The sequence below is a fragment of the Cottoperca gobio genome, chromosome 24 (assembly GCF_900634415.1).
Source record: "Cottoperca gobio chromosome 24, fCotGob3.1, whole genome shotgun sequence".
Lineage (NCBI taxonomy): Eukaryota > Metazoa > Chordata > Actinopteri > Perciformes > Bovichtidae > Cottoperca > Cottoperca gobio.
The window spans coordinates 11,437,426-11,451,544 of NC_041378.1; the positions used below are offsets into that span (position 1 = coordinate 11,437,426).

Genomic DNA, 14,119 nt, shown 5'->3' on the forward strand with positions numbered 1-14,119 from the left:
CACTAGTTCTGACAGTGAAATTAGGTTCTTCTTCATACTGGAGATCTCTCCATTATATTATAATTAATTTTCATAATTTATTTATATCTTAAAATACAGTAATTAAGTTTGACATTTGAGCAACATTTGACATTTATCAAAGTAACTTTCTGGAAAAACATGTTTCATAACAAATACACAATATAGGTTGTTTAAACATCACACAGGTACATACTGTAGAAAAGTGTCACAAATATTGATACATATTTAGAAAATGTGGAATATAATACTCTTGGCTGAAACTCTGACAGCTTCTGCAAGTTACATGTCCATTACATGGAACTTGAAATCTAAACTGTTTAAACCTTGTAACTCTAAACTTTTCCTCTCCATACCTTTCATAATAAAATCCACAAGTATTTTCTACTTTCTGTTGCGGTCAGATTAGTGCAGTGGTTCTCAACCTTTTTTGGGCCAGTGCCCCCCTATCCATTATCCAGGTCCCTTATCGCCCCCCATCTTATAACATGTAGGCCAATTGTCTCCCCTGAATTTTAATGTTGATTATTATTCTGTTTGTATTATTTTGATTATTATTATTAGTATTTATTATTTATATTACATATTGATTTTGTATTTAAATTCTTATATCATTTTTCTTATCATTAGACTACTATATTATGTTGTTATAAAAACTCAAATGATCTGAGATTGAAGTTACATAATAACATTTCTAAATAATGAAAAATATTACATTATTAAAATAATTTGTTGTTGTTGTTGTTTTTACCTTCAATTGCCCTAATACGCCATGTACCCAGGGAGCAAACAAAGCCACGTAAATAGAAATGTTATACAAATGCAATGGTAAGAAGTTTGCACTTGCGCAACGTGTCGCTGGCGCCACACACTCGGTTTAAGGGTTCCAACAGAAAACGAGCAGCCTAAACAGGAACAAGTCTGAGGCTACTAGAAAATAGCAAGGTTTCCTGTTAATTTTGAAAAAGAAAGAATCTAATTTGCTTTCATAGTTAGTGTGAGTCCTGCTCTTGGTGGAAAAACATTAATGCTTTCTACCAGTGGCGGCTGAGGGGGCCTGCGCTGTTTGTTTGTTTTAAGCACCACTTTATCCGTCTCGAAATGAAGTATCTCTCTCGCTCTGCGTTTACCTCATCATCATCATCATCATCATCATCATCATCATGGTTACAGTAGTGTGAAGGCAATATGCCTATGTATACTACTGATCTTAACATAGATTTTTGGGTGTACGCTAGTAGTTGTAGAGATAGTCCCTCCAGTGTTTGTCTAGTCTAAATTTAAAAGCATCAGGGGACGGGGCTGTCACAACGTGGTTTGTACCACTACACTCGCTGTGTTTGGAGCGTCTGCCCCCCTTCCTTCTTTCACATAGTGGTATGATCCGAGTCTGTCCTCGCATGTGATTGGCCGCATGGTGTGCCCATCAAATACAGTCCCGCCCCTGCCTGTATCGTCGCAAAAAATCAGTACATTTTATTATTGTACAATCTTAGTTTGGAGGGGGGGCCACAAGTGGGTCCAGGCTCAGTTGTACAGGGGCACTGGCCCCTGTTGCCCCCCCAGAACCGCCACTGAAAGTAGGTAAAGGACGGGAAGGAGCCGAGCCGAGTTATGGGACTCGGACCCTGCAGCTGCGTCCTGCAGCTCTGCAGTCAGCTGACTGCGCTGCCATGTCACGTGGTTGCGGTTTCAGTTCTATAGGAGCAACTGACTTTATTTCTTTACACTCGGTCAGTATGGTTGTTTAACACGGGGTTTGTTTAAAGGTCTGAGCGGAGTGAAGCTTTAGACAGCACCATAGAAGAAGAAGAAGAAGAAGAAGAAGAAGAAGTAAGAAAAGAGGAAGAAGAAGAATATAAGAGTTGAGTATCGGAGTTGGGGAGAATTGACTGCATCCTAGTTCGTCTTCCTTCCGTAACTGAGAGCAGGTTACTTCAATTAAGTAAGTACTTACAATTTTGCAATATAAAATTATGCCAGCAAAAATTGTATTAGTATCCCCATTTCATCTATTCAGTCATTATTGGATACTGTGTAAAACAGTATATAACAGGTATCGACACAAAACCTTTAGAGTAAAAGGGGATGATCATTTATGTTAAGCAAAAAATGTTCCACATGTATCTGCTATGTTGTAAGAACTCTATGCTCTTTTCAATAAGCAGGGTCCTGTGTTCTCATTTAGTCAGCTTATATAACTGTATGACAGTAGAAGTCACCGGGCAGGTTGTTGCTGCTTTTAATGTCACACCCAGTCAGCTGAGACTCAGGAGGTGTGTGAGAGATCATAGTCATTTGTCTAACAAAAGATATAGGCCTATTGATGGTATTCATTTGGTGGCCTTAAAAGCAGCTTTAAAGGAAATTATTTTACAAAGAATATGAGTAGGTACATGTTCATTGATCAGACATTTGTCGGAACCTCTTAACCTTGATGTCATCCAGCGAACTAACACCTGATTCAACTTATTGCTTTTTTTCCTTTGCAGGAATGCATTTGGCCGTGCTTTTATTTGTGGCGCTGCTCTCTGTGGCCACCTTCGCCCTCGACAATGGAGTGATGAGGGTCCCTCCCATGGGCTGGCTGGCATGGGAACGATTCCGCTGTGACATCGACTGTGAACACGACCCCAAGAACTGCATCAGGCAAGGCAACAAAACACGATTATAACGCACTGTGATCTCACTACAGCTTCTCTTAAAAGCTTCTGTTAATATTGCACCATTTGAATAAGAAACCCTTTACTACTATTGTATATGAGAACAAGTTTTGTGGAAAATAAAATGTGCATTAAAAGACATGCATAACAGATTATTTTCTTAGAATCGGTGTCTATTAAAAGCCTTTTAAGTCTCTTTACATCTACTTTGTTTAGTCCGGCAACACTTTTCCTTTTTTGTGAAAGAACCTCCTCTTGTTACAATTACAGCAAACAACAATTCAACAAATAACTTCACATACTACAAACATTTTTTTTGTTTACATTTATTTGTTAAAGTGGTTGTAATCGATACTTTTTATAATAACAACAACGTATAAATGGCGATCTGACAACAATATATAAATGTGAACGAGGTCGCTCGTAGTGATGATGCTACAGAGCTCCCCTCAGCTTTACAGTGAGTTTCAGTTTTAAGTATTTGCTAATCAAATGTGTTGGCTCTCTTCCACCGTCTAATGAGGCATTTCTGTCTTTCCTCCAGTGAGAATCTGTTCATCGACATGGCCGACAGACTTGCAGAGGACGGCTGGAGGGAACTCGGCTACGTGTATGTGAACATAGATGACTGCTGGTCCTCCATGAAGAGAGACGACAAGGGACGGCTGCAGGCTGACCCTAAAAGGTAATGGTGCTCAGTGCAAACATTATTCTCTAACTTCTAAGCCTGTAAATCAATAAAACTGCGGTTACAATGTGACAGTTATGCAATCGTATGACTCACAACAAACGTTATGGTCGGTAGTTTCACTAGAGTGCAATGTACACTGTGTTATATGCAGCATCAGCAACTGTAGGCTTTTCTGATTCAGAGCTTCACTAATTCAGTGCAAACATACGGTATACTGTAGCTGTATCAGTAGAGGCGTAACTATTCACAAAGTTTTCAATACGTTTGTATGCGTTAGTTTGATGTATTTTTAATTCATCAAAAAAAGGAGAGACTGTGAATTGTACGGCATAAAATTGGTATAACATTATAACTTCCCTTTTTCTTCACTCTCAATCAGGTTTCCAGGAGGAATCCATAAACTGTCACGGTACTTGCATGACAGGGGTCTCAAGCTGGGCATCTACGGGGACATGGGCACACACACCTGCGGGGGTTACCCCGGCACAACACTGGACAAGATTGACTTAGACGCTCAGACCTTCGCCGACTGGGAGGTGGATATGTTTAAATTTGACGGTTGTTATTCCAATGCCACAGAGCAAGCGCTGGGTAAGAAAGGAAGAAGTAACTTTTACATTGTGGTTATTGAGATTTTGCTGACTTGGTTTGACTCTTGTTCCTCTCTTGGACAGGTTACCCTCTCATGTCAAAGGCTTTAAATGCTACAGGCCGTCCCATTGGCTACTCCTGCAGTTGGCCTGCCTACCATGGTGGCCTGCCACCAAAGGTATAAGCAGGATGTCTCAAAGTGTTTATCATCCAGCTGAAGCTTTATACCTGACCGTTTTATATCATTAATATCATTGAAAAACATTCCCAGTCGAAGGAGACTCTGTTGTGAGGACTATGTTCTTATACTTTAATTCCACAGTTTATATACTTACTTTTTTTTGTAAAACTGGTTTATGTTTTCAGGTAAACTACACTCAGTTGGGCGAGATCTGCAATCTGTGGCGTAACTATGGCGACATCCAGGACTCCTGGGACAGTGTGCTGAACATTATTAACTGGTTCTTTGAAAACCAGGAAGTCATGATATCTGCAGCTGGACCTGGAAAGTGGAACGACCCTGATATGGTTTGTTCAACTGGCATAATAACTGACTTTATATTCACATATTTACTATAGGGTCTGTCGATGAGGTTAGGAAGCACCGATGGTACAAGATAAAGAAAAAGGCCCCTAGTAAAAAAAAAAAGAATGAAATCATATTTAATCTTCCTTGATTGTGTGATTCTGACCTCCACAGCTGATTGTTGGTGACTTTGGCCTCAGCATGGACCAGTCCCGGTCTCAGATGGCTCTGTGGGCGATTATGGCTGCTCCTCTATTCATGTCCAATGACCTGCGCACCATCAGCAGCAAGGCCCGCACCATCCTGCAGAACAAAATGGCCATCAGCATCAACCAGGACCCCATGGGCATCCAGGGAAGGCGCATTGTAAAGGTGACACTCTTTTGCATGGAGCTTGCAGCTTCTTGCAAGTGATCAGGATGGGGGGGGGGGGGGAATTAGCTGGTTAGACTTTTTACATATACATGTCTTCTCATTGTTCACATTTTCTCGGCCATTTCTTTCTGCCAGGAAAAGATCGGCATTGATGTGTTCTGGCGGCCTCTGTCAAACAATGCCAGTGCATTGGTATTCTTCAGTCGCCGTAATGACATGCCCTACCGCTACCAGACTACCCTCAGCAAACTCAACTACACCACCGGCACCTACAAGGTATTTCTTTAAAAGCTTTCTAGACAGTCTTCTATATTAGGACAGGTAATGTATCATTGCTGGTCTACTTTGCACAATTTAGAGACATTAAATACAACTGTTCACACCAATTGAACATCTCACCAAAGGGATAGTGTACTGCCCTTAGCATTTGATTTGTTGATAATTTTAACGCCTTTTTAAACATGATGGAATACACCTGAACACCATTGGTTCATGCCTTATATATCGATATCCTCTATCTATTTCCTCCCTTGTCTGTTGTACCCACTCATCAGACCATTGTTATCTCAAAAGATTATGTTACACTTGAAACATTCTGAATTTAGTACAGCCACAGGAGTCAAGCCCTCTTACTATCACTAATGGTGTGCTACAGGGGACTATTCTTGGTCCACTACTATTTACAATATACATAAATAACATCATTAGTCCTAATTAGCACTTCAACATTCATTTTTATGGTGATGGTACAATTATATATGCCCCAGGTTCCACCCCAAGACAGGCTCCGACTCATCTTCAGTCTACCTTCGATGCTTTCCAATTATCACTTCTTATTCTTTATACTTTATTCAGATAAGACCAAGTACATGGTAATCTCCACTTCTTCCACTGTCTGTTACAAACTGTAAAACTATTGTTCAGTCAACTCCAAAGTCTGTACTTGATTTAATTATCTATGTGCTGAATTGATTTGCTGTACTTATACAGTACTGTACTTACAGTGTCGATCCACTGGACACGCATGTTCAATAATTTTAGAGTTTGCTAATCAAATACGCATGAACATGGCAGGAGAATCACTTTTTCCTCATTTACTCTTCCTCAGATCTATGATGTCTTCACTGACAAGACTATGATTCTGAAAGACTCCACTGGCTTCGTGGTGTCAGTGAACCCCACAGGTGTGGTCATGTGGTATGTGTCTGCACCCGCCACAAGGAACCTCCGGCAGTTCCATAAAGGTGGCAGACTCCGGGGATCTGCCCACGATGATGAAAACGCCAACCCTCGTGTCTTCCTCTGATCACTGACAGAACTTTAGCACATAATAGATCTAAATGGTGTTATCTTAAAAGCATGGCACTATCGATTCCAAGTATTGAAATCCCGGGGCGGCCATTTTGCATCTGGATATGCCACTAATCTGAAATTCTTTGTGTGATCCTTCTCTCAAATTCTGTTCTAGTGATCAACTGAAAAGGTCCAGAACAAAGCACACTTTATTTTATAATGAGAAAAGCAATGACTTTGGACATATTTTAAGCATTTATGTACTTCACAGAGCATGAGAGCTGATGATTAATTGTATCTCTGTTGAGATCGCAAAAATGAGGAAAGTCTGCGTATTAAACTTTTCTAAAAGAGTTGTTGCACTGCTCAGGATTATAGTTATGAATGTTTTTTTAAGAAATTGTTTTTTTTTTGTTTTTCTTTTTTAAAGGAAATGATTGAATGATATTCTTCAATGAAATAAATAATTTGCTTTTAAATTAGGCAAAGGTTTGTGTTTCATCATGCTTGGAATCATTTTGGTGCAGCAATACTCATTGTGATGTATAATTACCTCATTAGACTAAAAATGCTGTTCTGGGGTCACTTTTGTTCTTTAGGTAAAAATAAATGTAAGCCTACACATAGAGCAACACTGTGCTGCCATCGGACTCTCGTAAGATGGTCTTCAATCTGTAATTGCATGTTACTGTTAAGACTCCTATTGACAAATGCATGTTTTCCTGGAGGGCCCAATAACACTGATGGATCCTGTTGAGTCTACTATGGAGACAGTTTACAGTTCACACAAACGTGAACAAACTGCACTTTCAGCATCTGCGGTTTTGCACCACTCATCAGTTTATTAAAATGTTTCAGTTCAGCTTCTAAAACTTTAGCTTTCACTTCCCTAAGTAATGGACTTGCTAAGAATGGCTAGTTGAGTTTAAACCTATAGTGGCTTTATATTGTGTCTATATTGGACAAATGTATTAGTTTTCAGCATACTGTAGCCCAGACCAGTCTAATAAGCAATAACCGATACATCTATTTTAATATTCAGAAATGAGTAAAGTCTTAATGTATATGTTTGTTATAGTAAGATAGATAAGTTTGGCAAAGCTAAGTTCAAGTTGACTTTCACTGCCAATCAAACGCTCAAGCCCAACTCCTGTCCACTGATTGGTCACAGTGAGGGTGGCTCGTCTTAGCTGAAACTGACGAGAGTGCAGCGTGGTTATTGGAAACTTAGCTAACCAATAATTTTGAGTTGACGTTGTGTTTTCATGTGTTAATTTATACTTCAAACGTGTTGATAAAAAAAGAAACGCCATTCCATTCCGGTCGGTGCACTGAGGCCTGACGTCACCGGTGAGTCGAGTCAACTTCTAAAATGTTCTCTTGAATATGACACGTGCCTTTTGATTGTGCAATGTAAAAAAATAACTTCCGGCATGTAGCTAACATGTAGCTAACATGCAGCTAACATGCAGCTAACATGAAGCTAACATGAAGTTTACATGTAGCTAACATGTAGCTAACATGTAGCTAACATGCAGCTAACATGAAGCTAACATGAAGTTTACATGTAGCTAACTAGAGAAAATGTGACTAACCGTAATGCTAATGTTCACTATGTTCAACTCTACTGACTTATGCTAAAATCTGCCATGTCGGTGTATTAGAGAGACTGTTTATTTTTTTGTTTTTATGCACGCTTGCAATATTTGTGTTTCTGCATTTGTGGCTAAGATGTATTTAGATGTATTGTTATTTTTGTTTTCTAGTATGCACCTTAACTGCAATTTAGTTTTGACTAAAAGTATTTGCGCTCTGATCTATCTATCTATCTATCTCTCTATCCCTCTATCTCTCTATCTCTCTATCTATTTTGGTTGCATAAGAGTCAAATTGTGATTGTTAAATCAAAGTGAACCTCCTATGTCGTACAACATAAATGTGTGAATTGGAGCATTAAGTTGATTTCATAACTTAAGAATGAGCATCTCACTCATTTTATCTTGATCTCATTCATAGGTCAGGTTTTGAACGGTAGGATTTAACTGTATACACACATGCAGCTCCGGAGCCTGACAAGATACATACCATTCTTCATCCCTGTCCAACATCAAGAGTTGGAGTGAGAGCTGGGACTCTTACAAAGACTTTAAACAATACCCGGGTCTTTTTTGTTTTCAAGTTGTCCCATTCTTGCGAACCCGATATCTCAGGAACGCCTTGTCAGAATTTTTATATTTTATTTGGCACAAACGTACACATGGACTCGAGGATGAACTAATAACAATTTGGTGGTCAAAGGTCATGATCAATGACCACATAAAACATGTTTTTAGCCTTAACTCAACAAATATGCTAATTATGACAATTTCACACAAATGTAGCCTATAGATGGATACAATTATGAAATCATGACATTTTGTAAAAACATGGATGTAAACTGACTAGTTGGCGCTGTGGTTATTCTTTTTTTTTTTGCTATTTTCTTTTTTAATCTGTGCATCGATCCTAGGGCCTAATCTAAACATTGGCTGCGATATTGATGTTTAAAATGTCCCAAATCAAATCAAGCCCTTCCAAAACTAACAAAAAAGCCACCAGGGGGCTTTACTTTTTGGGAACTGTCATGCTCACACCCTGCAGCAGCATATGAAAAACTTTCCTGAATGTTACTCTCCAGAGTAGAAGAGGGAGAGACAACGGAGAGCAGACGGGCAAAACAAAAAGTTAAGATCTGGAGCAGAAGGCGAGGAGCTAGTCCCTCGAAGTGGATCATCATTCGTTGTTTGGAGGTTTTTCCGATTTAGAGCAAGTGATGTTAAGCAAGACAAATCATTATGCAAAGAGTGCACCAGAGTCGTGTCTCAACAGTCTTGCTCAACCATCTAAAAAAACACCACAATGGGCAGTATGAGGAATGTATGAAAGCCAAGCAGGACAACGTCAACATATCCACCCAGCTCCCAAAGAGGGACTGAAATAATAAATTCAATCGCATTTCATTTGGCCAAACATACATGTCCAATAAACAATGTGAGCAGTGAAGGCTTTAGAAAAAATGGTCAACGCGCATTACCTGCGCTGTAGTCAAAATGTCAAGGGGAAACAGAGCGGGATGTTAAAGCCTTCGAGTACTTAACGATTACCAGAACAATGGATGAGTCTCACAATCCATTACAATTCATTAACGTTGATTTTACTCTGGAGAGTGGATGCTTGCACAGTTTGCAGGAGGATCGACCTGCATTACAACAGACAACGGATCAAATGTTGTAAAGGCAGCTTCTCTGAGTGAATGGACAAGGCTCCAGTGCTTTGTGCACAGGCTCCATGTAGCAAAAGCTGAGTTTCAGGATATATTTGTAAATGAGAAATAGAAAAAGTGATTATTGTAATAGTTTGTGTAATCTGCGATAATTCATTGTATGTAATCTGTGCTGATTGTGTTAATATGTGTGTGAATATTAATAGAAATCTATAACAATGATCTCATAGGAATCGTTTGATCAAATGTGTATAGAAGCAGGTTTTATTCTGTTTGTTAATTTTACATTTGAATCTTCCATGTTCTTTTTTTCAGAGAATGCACTGAGAGATCCTCGGATTGACCGTGCAGTGGGTCTCTGCAAAAAGCTGGTGAGCAGTCTTCTCCTACAGTCGGAGGCGTAAAAAGCAGCTAGCACAGGCACAAAGGGAGCTGAAGCTTCCAGAGCATGTACTGAAGACAGAATGCCCCACAAGGTGCAGATCGAGGCCGGCCATGATAGAAAGAGCCCTGAAGCAGCAGAGGGCCATTGCTCATGGCTTGTCCACTAACAGAAATGCCCAACACCTCATCCCCACATAGCAGGACACTAACGTCCTGGAGGCCATCAACAAGTCCCTCCGCCCTTTGACTGACCAGTCTTCCACCTTTTTTCAGCTCCTCTATCCTGAAAGGCAAGGGTGATGATCCAGACCTAACATGCACCATCAAGACCAAAATCCTATGCTACCTGGATGAAAAAATACCAGGAACATGAGACACAAGAACTGCTTGACTCTGCTCTTGATCCACGGTTCAAGCTGAGATACATCAATGAGGACCACAGTAAAACATTTGGTTACAATTTTATTTATATTTTGCTTCAACGAGATGCATTGAACTCGGGTGAAGAGGAACCTTATTTAAATCTTATTTTGATGTAAAGGTTTGTACATCACGGAAACTGTTCATTTAAATGCGAGAGTGCGATCAAATGATTTTGTTCCTATAATTGGGAAAATAATCGTGGTTATTATTTTGGCCAAAATCGTGCAGCCCTACTAGATCTTCATTGTAACTTGAACTTACCTTGGGAACCACCTGCTTATTACCTGGTTTACTCTTCAATACATGCAGTCAAAATGTACAGCCATGTCCTGTGTTTCTATTCCATTACAGTCACCCATCCTCAACCATACTGTGGTCCAAACCTTACAGTTATATTTATTAATTTCTGACACTGTACTTACATTACAATTACAGATACCATTTGTTTTACTCTGGGAATTATACGATGCTTGCCAATTACTGCTTCATGTTTTAGGTTTAGGGTACTAAACTTATGTGCACTGTAACTTGCCGATTTATTTCAAGATTTATGGAGATGAACATGAAAACAGCTTTGACCTGCATTCATACAGCTGCCCTCAATGTCTAACAAATGTTATTTTTCTGGCAAGATACATAATGATTTTGTACACAGAGTGAGTAGAAACTTAAGTCACAGATTGGTTTGCATAATGTACAAAATAAAGAGAGAGAGAGGAGACTAAGCTTTTAGCCACCATGGACACAGGAACACATCCAGATTGAGCCAGTAGAGGTCAGCGCTGCTCTTCAGGATGCATGGAAGGGACAGCACTGGCCTTCCCCTCCCATCCACTGCCAAAAAATGCACCTGCTGAAGAGCACAAGGACAGTCAGCCGATTTGGCTCAGTTCTCTATCTCTCTGTTATGATTTCCTCTCCTCTGCTATCACCTTCTCCGATTTGTCACATGCACAACATTGCACAAACTATTTTCCTACTTTATTTAGTCCTTCATTCCTCTCCTCTCCTTTATCCATCATCTATTAATTCTTCACTGTATTCATTCTACCTCCTCCTCATCTTCATTCCTCCCTTCTCTCCTCCTGCCTGTGTTATTCTGCTAAATCCTGTGCATATTGTATCACCTCTGACCTTGGCCTTAAAGCCTTGTGTTTACACACAGTCTCAAGATACTGGAGGAGTCAAATGAGTGTGTGCATTGGCATGCATGCTACCGCATGTGCGTACGTATGACATCAGTAAACTTGCTTCACGTGAAACATAAAACACTTACACACCCACATGCACATGCACGTATCCCTTCTAGGTCATTTCAGTCCAGATCAGATGTGTGTGTGTGTGTATGTGTGTGTGTGTGTGTGGGAAATATTATCTTTGCCTTCCTTTCTTTCTCTTTCAGTCGTCTCAGATATCCGTTGGCTGGCCGAACACGACACATCTCTCACTGTCAAGGTCCCCGACATTTGGGAACATGACGTGGGAGAGGAGTGAGGGAGTTTTGATAGAGAAAAAGTATTTGAGCAAAGGAGGTAGAGGGAGAGGGGGGGGGGCTGTCAAAAGTCTATTAGAAGGTGCAAATGAGCAAAGGAAGGGGGGAGTGTGAGAGATGAGAGAGTTAGGGAATAAGTAAGGGAGGGAGGGTGAGACTAGGAGCGAGAGCGTTCCTGCCAATGCTCACGTAGGCCCACAGCTGCAGAGAGACGCAGTTGCTACTCTCGTCTTTGTACCTCCCCAACACCAGCACCAGCACCCCTGATTCAAGTCAGCGGTTGATCCCCCTCCTTCTGGCCAACACACACGTTGTTGTTGTCACGCTGCTAGTCACGCTCTCTGCCTCGCGCCATCAACCCTGAGGAAGGGGGCACCGGGGTGGATAGGAAGCACACAGGACTTTGCATATAGGTCAGAATATATGAATGCTCTCAAAGGAGGCCACACACACACACTAAAAACCTTTTAGATGCTGCCAAAAGAAGAGAAAGGTAATTTAGCATTTACATGTTTCTGCATTGTCACAAAAACTGTTTAGTACAAAAATATCTTGCATGCAGATACATTTGAGTCTCGGAAGTTTGTGAGCATGAGGGTAGCACTATTTCTCGCATGTACAGACACACGCACACAAACACTCTGGCAATGTACTCTTCAGCTCGTCCCGGTGACATCATCATCCTGGTGCTGCCTCTCTGGTTGCTGAGTCATGACTGCACAATCCCAAAGTCTGATCCAAAGCAGAAAGAGTGTCACTGTTATCTTATCCCAGTGCCATGTTATCCTTCCTGTTTGACCTCCACAGCCGTTCAAACCTTCAATCATGAAGCATTAAATCTCCTCACATGATTCTTCTTTGTCACCAGACATAGTTAATAACAAAGTAATCATGTTAGCTTAACTAACTAGGCTAGTTAGGTTTTAGCAGGACTAGTTTATCTGGTGTTTATCTGGTGTTTATCTCCGTTAAGATTAGATTTCGCTACTGCCTTATTTACGTGATATGACAAAGTCAATGACTAAGATTTTGAAACATCAGAATAGATATTTTCAATTACAGTAAACAGATAGGAAAATATGGGTAAATTAGCTTTAGCTAACGCTAACTCACCGACTGGCCTTGACTAGCCAGAGAGCAGTCACTGCAGTTTGTGTATTAACTCTGTGTTCTATTTCTTGCAAAAGTTGTCATGCTGTTTTCCTATCATCTTTATGGCATAATAACTTTTATATGGTTAAAAAAAGATTTCACAAAGTCAATGATTCTGGTCTTCTTAACACAATTTCGACCAAATATTGACTGCCTTTCCGTTTTCCTGCTAGAGAAAAGTAGCACAGAGTAACTGCACCATTTGAATGATATGGTGCTCAAACCAACATAGGGGCAGATGAGACAGACCATCCTGCTTTTAGATTCTAGATTCCTCTTCTACATTTCTGTTTAGAAGTCAGTTTGTAGTTGCATTAAGCATTAATTCGTAATTTCAAGGTCAATTTATTGTCAGCCGAGGTCCAAACATGACATCCAGGTTTCTACCTATATCTAATCTAACTGTAAAGTACGGAATCTCTGTCCCGTCTGTCTGTCCATGACCTTCGCATATCCGATCCACTTTGTGGGTGTATTTTTGGGAACACAAGGGAGTGCTCTGTCGAATTTGGCGCAATTTGGACAAACTACAAGTTCAATATTATTAAACGTTGAATAAACAAGCGAACAGCGTTCTGTGCAGCAGCGGGGGGCGGGGCTTCAGGGCTCTGCAGACTGAGTCGAGCATGTCGTCCACTGCAGCTCTGCAGTTCAATTTGGCTGCTGGATGCTGGAAATACTAACGTTACATGGATGTTGAATAAAACATTACAACTGGATTTATAACTGGAAGTAGAATTGTGAATAGTTTTTTCCCCATGAGTAACTCTTATTTCCCTGTTGTGAGACTGGATACTAACTTATAACACTAATAATGTGACCGCCAGCCAAATCTGTCAGCTAATTAAACTTAACTTTATTACCGCAGTGGTTTGTCAAAGCAAGTGACTAGGCCTATTAGGAAATTACCCAAGGAAGCGAAGTGTCAAGTGAAGTTGTTTGGATGAACGATTTTCGAGAAGGCTGCAAGCAGTGATACCACAGGCTAACCATTTTCAGCCGTTTCTGAACGGGCATTTTCTGAATGGGCATTTTCTGAACGGGCACTACACTATTAAGTATACTTGGAAGGTCTGCAAGGTATTAATTAAAGGGGACTTGTCTGTTGCATCACACTCTTGCTTCTTTGATGTATTTTCCCTCCTACTTTTACTCGCTCATGCATTAGGCAAAGACCAAACACCTCCTCCTCTGGCCATAATGGCTAACATTGCACATTTTTCTCTTCTGTTGGACTCTATGACCCATA

General features: G+C 40.4%; 1 protein-coding gene across 2 annotated transcripts; it reads left to right on the forward strand.

The window, feature by feature from the left end:
* The first annotated feature begins 1,493 nt into the window (after window positions 1-1,493).
* Window positions 1,494-6,658, forward strand: LOC115004066 (alpha-N-acetylgalactosaminidase-like). Of its 2 annotated transcripts, none has more exons than XM_029426066.1 (9): window positions 1,494-1,963; window positions 2,511-2,667; window positions 3,226-3,366; window positions 3,752-3,963; window positions 4,047-4,141; window positions 4,330-4,491; window positions 4,664-4,861; window positions 5,000-5,140; window positions 5,973-6,658. In XM_029426066.1, exons 2-9 carry the CDS (start codon window positions 2,513-2,515, stop codon window positions 6,168-6,170), a joined length of 1,302 nt encoding a protein of 433 aa, XP_029281926.1. In that variant the 5' UTR covers window positions 1,494-1,963; window positions 2,511-2,512; the 3' UTR covers window positions 6,171-6,658. The 2 variants fall into 2 exon arrangements, with proteins under 2 accessions (XP_029281926.1, XP_029281925.1); XM_029426065.1 differs by lacking the exon at window positions 1,494-1,963 and adding an exon at window positions 2,312-2,406.
* Window positions 6,659-14,119: the final 7,461 nt, after the last annotated feature.

Excerpts from the sequence above, each read along its gene's own strand:
- LOC115004066 (XM_029426065.1), top strand. Across the intron at positions 2,668-3,225 it reads GACCCCAAGAACTGCATCAG|TGAGAATCTGTTCATCGACA; the intron begins GCAAGGCAACAA and ends TCTTTCCTCCAG. Across the intron at positions 4,142-4,329 it reads ATGGTGGCCTGCCACCAAAG|GTAAACTACACTCAGTTGGG; the intron begins GTATAAGCAGGA and ends TTATGTTTTCAG.